This window comes from Convolutriloba macropyga, chromosome 10 (assembly GCF_964194025.1).
Source record: "Convolutriloba macropyga chromosome 10, txConMacr16.3, whole genome shotgun sequence".
In the NCBI taxonomy this organism is placed as follows: Eukaryota; Metazoa; Xenacoelomorpha; order Acoela; family Convolutidae; genus Convolutriloba; species Convolutriloba macropyga.
This window is the reverse complement of record NC_134477.1, coordinates 655,064-672,573: the sequence shown is the minus strand read 5'-3', so window position 1 is coordinate 672,573 and position 17,510 is coordinate 655,064. Positions and strand designations below refer to the sequence as shown.

Below are 17,510 nucleotides of genomic sequence, written 5' to 3'. Positions count from 1 at the left end.
ACGATTCAACAACTCGTTGAACCTTGGGGGTCACATAACATTCTCATATTCTTAAAAAAAAGATTGGCTTTTTGAGAAACATTAGACAATAATGCAGAATTTGAATTTAGATTTATATGTTATATATCTCTTGTACAACACGCTTCGTTTTATGACCGTGACATGCCTATACCCTAATAGTGTAGAAATGAGGATTCGTCTCCGATGGTTTTGCAGCTTTTCAAGAACTTTTCAGAATTTTTACATCACATTTTTCTAAAATTGCAAACTGAGGACCTGGTTAGAATATTGAACAAAGGGATGACAACTTACAAAAACGAATGCCTAATTGTCAATGGAAAAAAAGCCTTATTTCTTTTTTTCAAGCCCTATGGTGATCCTTTTTGAAATGCGGTCTTCTCATGAACAATATCGTGGTAAAAGCTGGGATCTTCAAGTTTTTAAGTCTGCCTCAGTTTTTTTAGAATTTGAAACCGTTTCATATCCGATTTTGGCCTAAGCGGTGTGTCTTTTTGTAAACAATTTTGAACCCGCCAATATCTGTTCCATAACTGACTTTGTTCTGACTGGGCGTTTTTATTGTCAAAAGTGGTCTGGATAGGTACTTTGTTACGTCATTTTGAACAAACCTTCAAACTAAACGTAAATTTAACCGAAATAACAATTGTAAAGTGTCCAAAATTGCTTGAATTATCGATTAAAAAATAAAAAAATGGTTCAAATTGTGACAAAATACTACTTCCTCATCATGTGAAAATGAAACAGTACTTGAATTACCGCCTTTTAAATTTGCGAAGATCTAACCAGAACAACGAAAAAAAAACAATTTGAAATTTTAGCATGCTTACATTCTTGTACGTCATGCTTCAACGTGACAAATTATTCTGACAAATAAAAATTTATGTTTTCCGTTTCAAATATCGTGAAATAATAATAAAAAACTTTTATGACGGTATGTTTATGTTCTGGTGAAGATTAAATGAACCAGCTAGGAACTCGTTGATAAGTAATATCAAGGTAGTATTAAAGCTTTAATAATCAATTTTATTCTCAGAGCGCAATAAATTGGGCTTAATTGCGGATTATATGCGAAATCGAGCTACATTGCGTGTGAAAAATTGATACATAAATGGAGCGGATGCGTGGTACAAGCCGTGCAAAAAATAGCTTTTAAAGTTTGTAATTGTATTTCTCGGCTAGGATTAGGACACCTTTGCGAACACGGGTTACTAATTTTCCTTCTGTTTTGCCGGTTTCTGCTGAAGTACCTATTTTCCACAATATTGTTCCACTTTCAATGTATTAACATAGTAAAAACGAACACGAGATACACGCATCGGGCATACACGATTTGGGTATACCTCTGCGAGGTAATGTTATTATTTACGCCGCATCCAGCATTTTTCTATATTTATTGGCTTGTTTTAGAAGTTTGATTTGCAAAATCTACTATTAATAACTTTGGGACTTATTTAATACAAATGATGTCGACTGCTAGATAAAAGTTACTTCATGGGCACAAAAGACTGCAAAAAGTTCTCTGCCAACTTCTGACACTTCTAACACTTCTGATTTTTTTAGTCACAAAATGTATTCAGCTAAAAAATATTTGAAACGTATGCAAAAATCCAATTTAATGTACAGGTAGAGATGTACTGAGAAAATTAAGCAGTAGAAAGTTTTGCTTGAATAATATTAAGTTTTGATAGAAGATCAACCAAAACCTGTCTCTGGTGTCAAAAATCCGCAATTTTTTTTCAAGAAGACGATCAAAAAAAATTTTAGTTGCTAGATTAATTTCTCAAATGACTAGTTTTAAAATTGCGATCAGGTTGCTCGAAGGTAGAAAACACTAGGGGACGGGATACTACGGTATAACAATATCATAGTCCAGTTATTCTGAAAGGTGTAAAAAATCAAATTTCGTCTCCATTTATTTGAAAAAATTGTGAGCAAAGTATGTTTTTGGCCGCAATCAGGCAAATCTGGAAATTGTATGCATTTAAAGTCTGCTATTTCTCATACTTTTGTAATTGCATCTTATTACAATTTTATGAAGTACCAGCCAAAAGGCCAATAAGTTACGCTTTCTCGGCTTATGAGGTAATTAGAAATCTTTCAATATCCAGAAAAAAATATTAAGACTCTTCAAAGTATTACTAAGTTTGAGAGTCAAATTAACCTAGCGCCTTTTGCTATTAAAACGAGTTTTTTTCTACGTTAAACAAGGGTTGATCACCATGACATTTTCTTGGTAACCATATCAACGCCAAATTTTGGTAGCTTGGCAACACCATGAAAAATATCAGCAATACTAGAAAAATTATTAAAACAAATAAGTATTGCACTGGGGAAAACATCAATACAACACACGAAAAAGAATAAAACTTTATATATTTTGGAAAAAAGATATCCGAGACATATTCATGGTGCTATGTAAAATCATAAAAGTCAATGTAGAGAAATCCAAAACAACGAAACAAAATATCTAAACTTTGGCAACCATATCAAGAATTTATTAGGAACTTTTGCATGGCCAGAACCTTTTATGGTTATTTGATTTAGTTCTCAAGAAAGGTCAACCCGGCAAATTTTGATCCATTGCTTCTTAGAAACTGGAACACAATTAGGTCTGAATGATTGGAAAAATCACTATTATCCAAACCGTGTTCTGAACGTATGAAAGGGCATACAAACCCAAAAACAGTCCCGGTCAATTGATTGAAAAATTCTGCTAAAGTCCTCTGCCTTATAAAACCATAAATAACTGACATTTCACAAATCTCTGGCCCAAATAATCAAAAGGAGTCAAGCTCTAACCATGTATACAATTGCCTGAGTGGTTAAGTGAACACTTTCAGGTGGACTTGCGAGTGAATGACAAGGTCCAGTCTACATATGGAAAAGGAGTGGTGTGGATGGGAAAGAAGGGCAAGAAGGACAGAGTCAAATCAGAGATACAATCCACCAAAAAAGTTAGAGAGCAATTAATTCGGGTCTATCATAACAACTTAACTATCAGCTTCAAGTCCATAGTTTTACGTCCCTAATCAAACGTATATTTTTCTCATAGTAACGTACTGGAAACGCAATTGGTCTCTATAACAAAAACTGAAAATGAACATCGAAAATGTTCATTTTAGGACTACGCCTAAAGTCTACCTCATCATAATGTGTCAAAACGTTCAAAGAATTTTTCTAAGTATGACAGTGAACTTCGCAAGGAAATTTATTACTGCTTATGTTGAACTTCTTTTGAAAACCAACAGGTGCCTAAGCTAAACCGTTGACAATGAGATAAAGTAGAATTCAAATTTTTTTTCTTCGTGATATCATTAACTTCCTTTTCTGCTCTTAATTTATTTTGATGAATGAATTCATTACTCAATGATGAAACATTTGAGTTTACAATTCAAGATCAAGATTAGCCGTGAATAGCTGTTAAACAATTTTTCCCAGTTAATTTTACGTGATACCTTAAAAAAAAAAGAAAAAAAAATATTTGATACTGGTGGAAAAAAAAGATGGGAACATCGGGGAAAACGGATTAAGAGGGAACAGAAGCATTTCCGTGGTCAATCTTGGAAATTTAATATGAATAAAGGATAGTTCATAAATATTTGTAATACTTCGTTGTCTACGTGCAGTTTGTAAATAATTGCAAATTTGCGGAACTGCGTTCTTTAATTTTTTTCCGATTCTTGTCCGTTTGTGTCCCTAGCGTGCAGAATGTCAGAAAAAAGTATCTATGCAAACAGACTGCACATAATGAGGTAGAAAAACACTCTTAGGATACACTGATACAGTACTGGGCCGACGATATACAATTGGAAAACAATGTTCCAGTACTGATTTAATATGGGACTAGCGTCCGGGTACTGGATTGGTGCATAGTAATTTTGGCAGTCCACAGATTAAAGCAAATTGTATCAGTACCAATTCTAAACAATTTCAGAGAAATTTCATGAATTGGTACTGATTAAGAATCAATTGTGAAATGGTTTCTGATTTTCTCTGAATGAGAACAAAATTCAAAGAGAAATTCGTTAATCTTCTGAATCAGAAGATAATTCAGAATTTGTCACAGATTTAGCACTGAATCATTTCAGTACAAAATGTGACCCAATTTGGACTCTGACTCAGTACTGAGTCATCATTTACTTCCAGTTCCGATCAGTATTTCGTTTGAAGGACGAATACATCACTCAATAAAGAAACATTTGAGTTTACAATTCATGATCAATAATAGACGTGAATAGCTGTAAAACAATTTTTCCCAGATAATATTATGTCACATGAAAAGACAAAAAAAAATTGATCCTGGAAAACAAGATGAAAACGTCGGGAAAAGCGATTAAGAGGAAACAGAAGCAATGAATAACGGATAATTCATAAATATTTTTAATATTTCGTTGTCTACGTGTAGTTTGTAATTATTTGCAAATAGTGCGGAACTGCATTCTTTAATTTTTTCCCGGATCTTGTCAGTTTGTGCCCCTAGCGTGAGGATATTCAGAAAAAAAAGTATCTATGCGAACAGACTGCACATAATGTGGTAGCAAAATAGACTTAGGATACACTGATACGGTACTGTGCCGACGATAAACAGTTGGAATACAATGTTTCAGTACTGATTTACTATGGGACTAGGGTCCGGGTACTGGATTGGTGCAAATTAACTTTTGCAGTCAACAGATTAAAGCAAATTGTACACAACTGTCAACGAATTCGAGGTGGGGTGGGGGTTGGAGGGATGATCTACCTGGGGTGGATGGAAGGTAGGGGGTTTGGGAGGTTGGAGGGTTTGTAAAAAGTAGGGGTCACAGGGACAAAAAAATTTGGGGGGGGGGAAGTGTTTGAATTCATTTCTGGGGTAGGGGTTAGTCGAGGGGGGTAGTCATGTGGGGGGTAGCCAAGAAGGGGAAGTTGTAAAGTGGGGGGGGGGGGGGGCTAGCCAGTTCAAGGGGGCTTACCTCAGGTTCCATGTCAATCAGTACCGATTCTGAACAAATTCAGATAATTTTCATGATTTAGTACTGATTCAGAATCAAGTGTGAAATGGTTTCTGAATTTTTCTGAATCAGAACAAAATTCGAAGAGAAATTCGTTACTCTTCTGTATCAGAAGATAATTCAGATTTTTTCACTCAGCTTTAGCTCTGAATCAGTTCAGTACAAAAATTTGACCTTATTTGGATTCTGAGTCAGTACCAAATTAGACCTAGAGTTGGGTACGGAGAGAGGTTAAACGAGTGAGGAGGGGTTTGGACAAGAGGGAGCCCGGGTTGAAATCTCTGTGATTTCATAAAAGTATCAAACAAGATTTCTAACTGTCCCTACTATTCTCTTAGTACGATTATTTTCTTAGTCTTTAGTTGCACTCTGACTACATTATACTTGGACATTTGGCCTCCGTCATTGTTTTGTTTACCGTTTATGACCATGCAGGATATCCAATTTTTTTCTCCTTTTTCTACCGAAAATGAAAATTATAGTCATATTAGTGTCAAAATGCGGCCGAAGTTTGTTGATTCAATTTTGAATTCTTATCACTTGCAAAACGCTTATTTGTTTGTTGTGCTGAATTATCAATCAGAACTAAAAAATATTTCTTTAAAAGAGGTGACTTTAGTCACAAATTGCAAATGTGTGTTTTTTAGGATTAAAACCTGAATAATTTTGTAACTTAGATTAGTCAAAACTAACATTCTGTGTTCCACTTTTTCTCGTCTATAGATGTCATCTGGCAAACTGTACCCAACCAAAATTTAATCAGAAAGCAAGAAAAATAGTACAATTTTGCTGACAAGATTTGACGCTCCTTTGTTTCTGAGCGTCTCTAAAAACTTCCAAAAACAAAGAAAAGTGTTGTGGCCAGAGAAACACAAAGTTTCTAATCACGTGGAAATCTGTCGCCCTGAGAAATGAGGTTTTACAAGCTTGAATATTAGGTAACTTATTTTATGATAACTCCCTGCTTCCTTTGCTAAGTAGTCAGGAATGTGTTTGCATAATTGTTCAAAGGGGTTGATGAAGAGTTTATAGACAAGCTGAAAAAAAATGTCGGAAAGTTTGAGAAAAATTTCAGGATTGATTTTACTCGGTTTACAGTTCCAACAGGAAGAAGATTGCTGTCAATGAAATGTAGTCAAGATTTGGCATGGCGGCATCAAAGAAGAAAATGAAGAAGCAAAAATGGAACCAATTTTAAACAGAAGACAGTTGTTTTTTGGGGTTGTCGGTCGTTTTTAGAAGCCAAAAATATGAACAAAAATTCAAAGACAAAACAGATATTCTTGGTTCTTTTTTCAATCAACACATTGGGTTTCCGATTATTGTCAGTAATTATTTCTACTGTTTCAGCTCGTCTATCCATGGTAATGAAGCTGAAATCGCTTATCAAACAAGGACAAGTAAAATTAAGTTCAAAAGAAAAGAACTATTGGTTGAGGTTGGATAAGGTTGGATAAGTAGTAAAAAAACTTAATCTATTTGTTTAATAAAGTACGATATTCAAACTGCTATTGTACAAATCTACTGATATACTGTTCAATTTTAAATAAATTACGTCAATTAATTCCTTTCTTTTGCACAAGATTTTGTTCATTTATCAGTTGAAACGGCTTTAGGAAAAAGCATAATTATCTTGACGTTTAAATCTTTTGCTTATGTAGAATGATCGATTTTCAAAATGATTGATATTGACTTTTGAACTTTGCAAAACGCTAAGTTTTGATTCGAAAGACGATTAAGGCATGAGTGTCAACAAATGCTAAAGACAAAAAATCATGGAGAAAGTTAGTATAAAGGACATTTTTTAGCTTCGGTAAATGAGTAAATTTCCATTTGATGAGGTAAAAATGGGATCGGTCTAAACCGTATGAGAAACGGTCCGCACGTTGTAAGTAAAAAAAGTTGAAGACAATTTTTATTCCTCAAGGAGTGAACAGCCCAGTGAAGAAAAGCAAATAGATTCATGGGTTTCTACGTCTACTGATGTCATTTCTACTTCCGTGAACAAGCGTTTTGTTCTGGTTGACCAGCGCGATCAAACTAATGATTGTTTTGCGTTGAAAAATGTATGATCTAAAGTATAGATAACATGAGATGGAGAAAGACAAAATTTGCATCTGAAATTGTTTGACAAACTATTGTTACCGTATAAAGAATCGAGTTTTCTCGTTTGGGCTGGAATTCGTTCTGTCAAATGTAGACCATTCTCTTTAGAAAAGTGTCATTTCTATGGGCTTCAAATAAACCTGTCATTTTTTTAAAATGTTTTTCGCATAACTCTCAAAATAAATGCTCTTAGCTACAGTAGAGAAATCCGAAAGAACTTCATTAAATTAAACATACCGCGTGTCTTACAAGTGAGTAAACTTCGGAAACATACACATATTTAGCCGGAGAAGTTGTCAAAATTGCGAGTGGGCTGCAATGTGCTGCAGGCACAAAGTAGGCCCGACCTAGATTTTGGGCTTTCAAGGTGGGTAAAAAAGTTTAAGTGTGAGCGATAAATTGTTGAGAGAGGAGTAATTTATCAAATATTTTTTATATAGGTAGAACGTCAAGAATTGGGCATGCAATGATGGTCTGGAAGCTGAGGAGGAGAACCGGCTTAGAGTATGAATAAGACTGGTGATGTGAGAGTGGCAATGCTATGATAAAGTTCACAACGAAATTGCAGCTCAAAGCTCTTTCATCTTTTTTGGCTGCAATAGGCTGCCAAGTGGGGTAATCTGATGTAACAGTGATTGGGTAGAAGATAAATTAATCTCTTACTCCAGCATCTTTTTGAACTGTCAAGAACTCCTAAACGATGTAAGAGTTTGGGTGTAAAGGAGAAATAATCCTTGACTCTTACATCATTTGATCCTCATTGACATACCAAAAAGAAGTAAGAGACAGGGGTTAATTTAACCTCGATACCCTGACATCATTTTACCCCTCTTGGAATCCCATTGCTGCCCAAAAAGATTTAAGAGTTTTCAGCTGCTTTTTCTAAAAAAATCCTCCCATTGCAGCCCACTCTTTCATTTTGATAGACAGAAATTGTGACCCGGGTTTTCTCAAAATAAAAATTTGTTCAACAGTAAAGGGAAAAATGAGCTGAAGCATCATTCTGTGCAGCATGATGGATAAATTGATAGGTGAAGAGAAATCTTACTGAAATCTGACGAAAAGCAGAAGAAAAGATTGTCATCCAATTGTTTGAGTGAGCGTAAGTGTGTGTGTGTGTGTGTGTGTGTGTGTGTGTGTTAATTTGGAACTGATTTTTTTTCAGGAACAGCATTTAGTAATAATAAAATTAACGAAGGATAGCAAAAGAGCAGAAAAAAGCAACTTAATGCACAAAAATTAGTCAACTAGTCTCTAAAGCAAAACAAAAATGAAGTGGAAAAAACTCTCTCTTCAAAAATTTAAAAGTTTCTTTTGAAAAATGTAAAAAATTTAACAAAATTTAAGCGCATACTAAACAAGGAGTCTTTTACATTATCTACCAACCAGTATCAGCCACATTCCTGACTCAGATTTCCACAAACTGAACACTTGAAGCACAGAGACTACAATGAAAAAAGTAGCAAAACTTTTTAAAAATTTTAATTGATTCGTAAAATTACCGACATGATAGGCATAACAGTTATGCTCAATGAAAACTAACTTAAACGGAAAGACAATTATGAAATTAAGTAGAATACAATTTTGTCAGCTAGACAAAAGTAGTTCATTAAACAATTAACTTATATCAAACAACATGGAATGAGACCAAAAATCAATATCTTTCCTGTTGTCCAATTAAACCGCAAGTTGGATAGAGGGGGTCAACCATCCTTTATATTCACGAGATAAGGTTTGAGTCAGTCATGCATGGTTATGGACTTATCTAATGAGTCATATATAAAAACTTCGTTTTCAAATCATATAACATACGGTTTTCATAAATTTCGAAACACGCGTTTTCGATAAACAGGAAGAAAGAAAAAAGCAGATTGAAAACTTAAAACCTTTTGGAAAAGTATAGCTTTTTGATGACGAAACTAAACTAAAAATCGGAATCCGTAATAGTTAGGTTGGATTATTCTTCATCCGACGGCTGATCAGACGTGCTGATATTGGCAATAAGCGACAAAAGAAGGAAACTTTTACTGAGTAGTCACCAAAGAATAACTATTGGTTTAAGCAGAAAAGAAACTGAACAATCCAACAGAAATTTTAAAAAACTAAATAGTGAATGTGTACAAGAAGTAAAAAAAAAAGATTGGATTCACATAAGCTTTCTTTTTTTTCAATCTGAAGTCCTTAACTAATGAGTTTAAAGGGAAGGACAACAAGAATTTAAAAATTATGTCAGAATTAGAATTTCATTTATTTTCCTTTGAAAACAACTTGCGTCCCTTTAAAAAAAGTACCTGTGCTGAAAAAATTAACATAAGTGAGTGAAATTTATGGTTAAAATTGCCGTTAAGATTCAACAAAAATAATGTGGAAATTAAAATTTTGAACATTGATAACTCCTCCTTGTAAATGACTCTTAATTTCAACAAATGCACTGGTTTTATGTTCAACACTTATAGCTATACCATTAACCTCTAAGATAGAGAAAAGATAAGCCAAAAATGATTGAACAAAAACAATTGAGCATGTAGTTCACTCTGCCACTAAATAGTGATGGATCAAACAGTATTTGCTGCAGGAAACGAAACCAAAAAAAACTACTTCAGATTTTAATTTATGATTACCAATTCCCAGTCCCTGTAAACTTGAAATGAAAATTTGTACAGAAAATTATATTATTATTACAACAGTGATTTACGAATTTTTATCGTGTAAGATCTGATAAGACGCTGATAAAAAATCCTTATCCTGTACAATCTTATCTGGTCTTACACCATAAAAATATTTACCTACGAGAACCTTTCGATGTCATACTAATCAGATCTCTTAAGATAATAATTCAATTATTAGGTCTTACACGATGAAAGCACAAGTTTCAATGATATCAATATTGCCGTAAAACGTAGTCAAGCTCCTATGAAAATAAAAAATAACCGGTTTAAAAACTAAACTTCTCTTAAGAAAATTAAAGATATAAAATTATTTCTTGTAAGATCTTATAAGAGGAGTTTTATACCGTGTGAAACCTCACAAACGTCTTATCAGATCTCATAAGACCATTCATCCCCCTACAGGCTATTAGCAATATGGTTTTGTCAGAAATTGTTCGTAGAATTAAACCAGCCGATTAGAAAATGAACGTACTTATTGAGAGAAAAAATTTAATTAGAACTGCATACACGTAAAAAGATGTCTGATAAGAATTTGTAACATTGCTAATTGTTTTGGATTAATTCTATTTGAGAAGCTCGTTTTGCTACCTTATAATGTATATAAGCCATATGATTTTTCAAGTACATACAACGATGAACATTTTTCCTGAAATTTTGTCGTATCTTTTCACTCATTTTGGCGGGGTGCTATTGACAATCATCTCCAAGCATTTGTCTAAAATCAATGATTTTCTCTTATTTCGAATTTCAAACTTCTTTCAAGTTTTCTTCTTTCCAATTTCTAGCTTCAATCTTAAAATTTCACAACTTTATTTTCAAATTTCGGTGAATCGACTAGTAAAACAGGAAATGTAAGGCCTTTAGGACCAATAGCTCTATGACAAGAAAAATGCTTTTTCCAATTATTTAGCTGCCCACATTTTGGCTAGTGGCTGTGCGAAAAAATATTTTCTGGCTTCCAATTGAATTGAAATTTTTCTGATATAATCTGATGAACAACCCACACCATTTCACAGCAGACAACCGCATGTGACATTCTCTTGTTTCTCCACTCACTTCAAATCAAGTTTCTCGCCCTCTTCGATCTGAAACATGCAAACAGTTGTCATCAATTTCTTTTAACATCAAAAGTCACTTTTATATTCCAAGAATTTTGATCCGTTTATCAAGGACAAGATCTTCGAAACAAACTGCAGTTCGAATCCTGTTCGTTTTTTGTTTTTATCATAAGGAAACGGTAGAGCAAAGAATTTGATTCAAAATTAGCCTCCCAGTAAGCGTCTCTCAGTGACTAAATTTGACACCCGTGAAACGAAACTTGATACACCTTGCCAGGACATGCAAGATCTTGACAGCCTTGATAAAACACGGATTTTCTTACCAAGATCTTGATAGCACAAAAATTCTTTGTACATCAAGCTGTATCAAGAAAATCTCTTGATTGAACTTGCCAAGATCATGGTAAAACATAGCAATAAATTTTTCACTGAAATTGAGAGGCGTAATAAGTAATCAAGTGTTGTGATTGCTCTTTTCTGAACATTATATTTTTAAGTTGCTCTTTCAAGACTTAACGCATTCAAACGAATGTTTTTGTCCTCGGATTCTCGAATCCGTTTCTGTTAGACATATGTCAACAAAATACGTTTCAAACCAAAAAGAAAAGTTTTTATTTCTTTTAAGCGCTTTTTTAATATTGCTTTCGGCACAAATATATAATTAAAATGTGATATGTAAAAGTCCGTAAACAAGTGAGGGCAAAGTGGATCAAATATGCTTTTCGACATAAAAGGAACTCATAAATGTTTTCTAAAGTACAATGAGCAAAGATAGGTCTCAAGCCAAATTCAATCTCATGACTTAGCTCTGAATTAATTGATTCATTAGAACTGCAGAATTGTTGATTTCAAATCAGACAAACTTTTGTTAATTTTCGGAAGAAAAATTTGAACCTTTTTTCCTTTGCTCTCTCTCTCTCTCTCTCTCTCTCTGTCTCTCTCTAATTGCAAATAATCAACCTACTACATCGCTAAACCTAGTTTTTGGCCTCATTGAACTGAGTCAAAATTAATTGGTTGTTCTTTTTCTCAACATTACGTTTCTGAATTGCTCTCTTCTGGGCTTTTCGAATTTAAACAAACATTTATGTCTGCGGTTTCTCGAATCTTTTTCTGTTCGTCATATATCAATAAAAAATACCATGCAAACTCACAAACAAAGGCTTTTTTTCACTTCCACTCATTTTTATTATTGATTGCGGCACAAATATTGAAAAAATTTGGCCTGAATTAAGGTAGTAATAATTAATCAGAATAAAATGATTGCTGTTTTCGTCAAATTTATGTTATTAAGTTGCTCTCTTAAAGACTTCTCGCATTTCAAAATTTAAAAAAAAACTTTTTTGTCCTCGGGTTCTTTGGTCATTTTTCTACAAAAAATTTTTTTCACGCCCAGAAATAAAACAATTTTTGTTTCACATCAACTCACATTTGTTTTGATTTGAGCAGTTGAAAAACTGGTTATATATTAAAGTCTGTAAAAAACATGAGGGCAAGGTTTATTAGAGACGTTTTTCGATAAGAGATGAACTCATGATTATTTTATAAAATACAATGAGCAAAGATAAGTCCCAAGGCAAGTGCAATTTCATAACAAAACTCGAAATTATTTGATTCAGTAGTACTGCCGAATTGTTATTTTCAATTCAGTCGATATGATTTGTAGTATGAATCTACACTTTCAAAAATCACAACACGTGAGTCAAAAATCTGTCGAAAGAGCTCAAGAGTTTGCTGAGAATTATGAAAGAACTACATTGAGGCCTTTGAAACAATCATTTAGCTCCAATTTTCAAACCTTTCCTAGTTGGAGTATCGAAACTGAATAACTAGTATCTCTGTACCCTCCAGGTGTCAGCATTTTATGTGGTTCAATTTTAACGCAACAAAATTGCAGAAAAACATTGCGCACGTTGATGCTAAAATGATAAAATGAGCTTATGAATTGGGAAATGCTCAAAATTTCTTTTTGTATTAGAGACTCGCTGAACTTGGAAGAGTATATCATAAGATAGCGGCCACTTTTGCGCTCGATCTTGTGAAACTATGGACAATTTGAGGCAATACAATGAAAATTTTAGGTTAATCGGCAACTCTTCAATATACGTTAGCGAATAAGATAACCGCCGATTAAATGACCTTGAAATTGAATCGACATATGCGCACATTTTCGTGTCATCAAATTTACCACCTATTGAAACTTTGGTGCACGTTTGAAATGAGCTGAGAGCTTAAAGAGGAGCGTACTTTGGGAAATAGGAAACATTGTTACCAGCGGTCGCTTCAGTCTCTATATCTGAGAATCCTTATGATTATTACAGCTGAGCAAGGAGGGGAGGGAGGGGGGGGGGGGGGGGCACAGAAATCGAAGATCAAAAATGTACAATTTTTTTACATAAGGGACAACTAACTATTCTCACTGACAGGAGTTGTGCTGTGAGCTGAAATTTGTGTTTTCGAGTGGAATATTTCTCAATCCAATAAGGTACAGAGTAAGTGCCCTCCACTTTATTGTTGATTCTCAGCTTTATCTAAACACAAATAGACAACCCGGGTCGAGAAAAAAATGCAAAAATATGTAAGATAAGCGGTGAAAAGTGAGTTTTTTCACCGCAAATTTCTTACGTATTTTTGCGGTGAAATCCGGTGAATGCGCTGAAATTATGTAAGTTCACCGCTAGACTAAGCGGTGATCTTACAAAAATTCACCACAATTCACCGTTAAAATGTGTAATTTCACCGCCCTTACAAGGTTCCGAACCTCTGACCTCCTGCATGTCATCCACTTCTTCTTCCACTGCGCCATCTCTCACTTAATTCTGTTAATTGTGCGGTGAATTTTTGTAAGATTTGCAAATTTTAGCGATGAAATTACATATTTTAGCGTTGAAATGTGGTGAATTTTTGTAAGTTCACCGCTTACTCTAGTGGTGAAATTACATAAATTCACCGCTTAGAAAAAAGTGTCAAAAAGATGTAAGATTAAGGGGTAGTTTTAGTGGGAAGGCAAATCTAACAATTCCTCCCACACTCACCATTAATTTCACCGCTTTCTTTGCTGATCTCAAACATCTTTAACAATTTTTCCTAAGCGGTGAATTTATGTAAGTTCACCACTAAGTTGAGCGGTGAATTTATGTAATTTCACCGCATTCACTGCTTATCTTACATAATTTGGACACTTTTTTTTGAAGCGGTGAATTTATGTAATTTCAGCGCTACCAGGCGATAAAGTTTTTTTTCACCGCATTCACCGCCTGATTTTAGTAATTTCACCGCATTCACCGCTTATCTTACAAAAATTTCCGCATTAACCGCTTATCTTACATAATTTTGCGTTGAATGGCGGTGACACCTCGACCCGGGAACTGACATGTGTTCCCTGTTGTCAATATTAAAACAAGAGACAAAAACCTTCCATCAGACCCATGTGAGTGCCAGAGGGGTATTGAAGGTGTTAGATGGTTGAATGAAATAGGTACTAGAATGACAAATTGTTAAAATTAGCGGTACAAAATTTGGTTTTCTACAAACTTCAGCTAATTTTGTTCTCGGAAGACAGGGTTTTGTAAACCAGGCTAACAAGAGTTTATTTTCTTGAGGCAGACAGTTTTAAAGGGACGCGTTAATTGTGGATAATGTAGTTGAAAACTTTCTCTCCACTTCACTCTGTTTAACACAGTTAGTTTTTTGAGGCTGTTTTTATTTGATTTTGCAAAATTTGTGATTTGAGATATCTTGTGATGTGTATGTCACGTGACTCTGATGCAATCACCTGAGAAAACCTGGCTTGAGATACAGGCCAGAGTTTCCAACTGACTTTCCAGGAGTCACGTAACTTTGCTGGAAATACCAACTCTTCGCCTTAACGAGTTCGGAAATCTGGAAAATCAAAAATGAAATGGAAATTCTGAAAATGTAGGATCTGGCAATTTGAAACTTGCGCCTTTGTCTTTCGAAAGTCATTTTGTTGACGCGAAAGACAGAACTAAAGCATTCTACCTGTTCGCATGTGCCTATTTTTGCGTTTAGGCAAATATAACGAATATAGCAAATTTTATCTGTTCTTGCTTTGAGGTGGATTTATGGTATCTTTTTACTGAATTCAACGGACACTGAAATCCAGGTTAACGCAGTCGGTTATTAACATCTGATTTTTGACATTTGTTGCTTGCAAGAAAAACAGAGAAGCAATTTATTCATGCTTTGTGATAGAAAGTTAAAAAAGAGCAACCTAATGTAAATTGAGCACAAGGTAAGTTTGACATAACCTGACAAAAGCTCTACTTGTTCAGCGCACATTTGGAACCATGCTCGAGGAGCAAAAAGTAGCAAGCGATTGGGTTATAAGATCTGGGACTTCAACCTGGGTAGGCTGCAGCTAAAATATGCTGGCTCGAATCCAGTACTGGTCCAATTTCACAGAAGTTACCTCTGCTTTGACCCCCCTAACACTCTTAAAAGCAGTCGCAGTAATTTATTCTTTTAAAAACAGTACCCAGTCAAAAGCGAGAATGGAAACCACCCAGGCGGGGTGTGCGCTCGAAATCGTCCTGGTCCAGACCATTATTTCGAGCGCACACCTGACCTTTGTGCGCTCGAAATTACAGGGTCTGGAAGGTGGAATGAGCCCACTCGAGTCTGTTGATATAAGACTTCTAGCGCACTATATCCAACCCATTAGGTTCGATTGAGACTGACTGACCGTGGTGTTTTTCCAGCCATCGTAATTGTCCACATGGCGAAACACAATGTACTTGTAGATGGAGTTGTCTGTTGCATCCAAGCGAAGGTATTCATTCGAACAAGTCTTGTCTGGGTAGAACACATCATAGCTAAACATAGCAAACCAAATTTCTAGTCCATCTGGACAAACTTGGTGAGTTTCCTGCTATTTGGCGTGTTCGGTCAAAAAAAAAAAATAATTGTTTTTTTTTTATCAATTTGCGAACCCATTTTTCATCGTTATGATTACTAGGTCGTGTGAGAAGTAGCCCGAAAAAACAAGAATCCTTATAAATTGGGTGAAAAAAATTGATGATCAGCTTATATAATGGATTAGGAAACGGTTTTTGTTCCTCGCGCATGAATCGGACAACAACATATACAGCTTGCTTGCGCTGAGTTAAAATTATTACGATTGTTTCAATCTTGAAAAATAGGACACTGAAAATTAGGTGCACTCTGAAATTGACCGAGTTACTTTCTGACATTTGATCACAGTATTCACATTCAATTAATGTGACGGAACTTCAGCTTTATACTATCAAAATCGGAAGTGCAACAGTTAAAAGTGTTTTTTGTAAGATTTCTAAATTTAATTTGATCTTTGGAGTTCTGAAACTATTTGGATGGTTATTTGTAGGCAATTACCTGAAAAGAGTTAAAATTATGTCACCCCTTTAGTTCTAAGCATAAATCTTGCTTAATTTCAGTGCATTTCAGCGATTTTAAGCCCAATACTAACAAAAATGTTTGTTAAAATATCAAAATAAATAGGAAGAACTTCAGGAATCAACGGCATAGTGGAATAGATGATGACTGACTCTAAAAAATGAGGTTGCAACTTCGTCAACGAGAGAAAAAATCAAAAGAATTTGATCAAAAGAAAATAAAAGCGTTTCTTACAAAAGTACTGCTCACTTCGGCCTCAATTAAACAAATTATTCAGAGAAAAGATACACAAAAATCCACCCCCAATTTAGAGACAATTTGAAAGCTTCTTTCCAGAAAACAACCCCAGTTTGGCAGAATTCTGTCAAAAAATTTCACAAAGAGTCTTACTGTAAATTTGAAGCCAGCATTTGTCTATACTAAAGATTGATATCTCGCGACTTCTTATTGCTGCCACGAGAGCTTAAATTGAAAAATTTTGCTCAAAGTGTGCTAGCAATTATTGATAAATAAGTAAACATTACACAATTTAGTAACCAAGTTGGAGATTTACATTTTATTGGTTTTTCCCTGGGCCGATCGGGTTTATTTTCATTTTCTTTCTAATTTACTTTGGCTCTGGTTTTTTGGGCAATCAAAGGCTGTTTTTAATGAGTTTTGAGAAAAAGAATAACACAGGTCTCGATTGTTTACTGACAAAAAAAATTGCATACCGGTTCAAAAAGTAGTGAAATGCAGTTGCTAAAAACAATAGCAAATTCTTTGAGTTTAGCGTAAAATTGTTTGTTCTGCTTTTTTAAAATTTTAGAGAGTAAATAAAGCAGATGAAAAAAGTTTTTTATCCAATGCCAATTATCTACAACATATCGTGGTTCGCAATGAGAATAAGAGCAAATTTAAAAAAAAGGAAATAAGGAACTTCACAGAGGCGAACGTTTTTGCGCGAACATTATTTTTGTGAGGGAAAAGGCTCCGAAATACTCTAAAAACGACGCTCATTTCAGGTTGAACTTAATAATGTTACATATGGACCACTGTTCAATAATATTTGGTTTTCAAGAGACCAGATCAAGTGAAAAGTTTTTTATTGAAGGCAGAAAAACTCTTCGGAAACAGAGTAGCCTTCCTTCAACAGATTAGCCCGATTCATTAATTCTTTGTCTCAACTAAACAGTTTTTCTAGCTATTCAACACAAAAAAATCCATGTCAATTTCGAAGATAAGTGAAAGTGAAAGGGAGGGGGAAGCAGTGAAAAGATTCAAATATAAAA

At 34.6% G+C, this 17,510-nt stretch overlaps 1 protein-coding gene across 1 annotated transcript in view; it reads left to right on the top strand.

Annotated features, from left to right (window-relative positions):
* LOC142348372 (uncharacterized) overlaps positions 1–6,531 on the top strand; it is a 31,411-nt gene extending 24,880 nt beyond the window's left edge. The window contains exons 11-12 of the mRNA XM_075399695.1: positions 2,862–2,975; positions 6,363–6,531. Of these exons, the coding sequence (XP_075255810.1) occupies positions 2,862–2,975; positions 6,363–6,380 (132 nt within the window). The 3' untranslated portion in view covers positions 6,381–6,531. The remainder of the gene's footprint in view (positions 1–2,861; positions 2,976–6,362) is intronic.
* Positions 6,532–17,510: the final 10,979 nt, after the last annotated feature.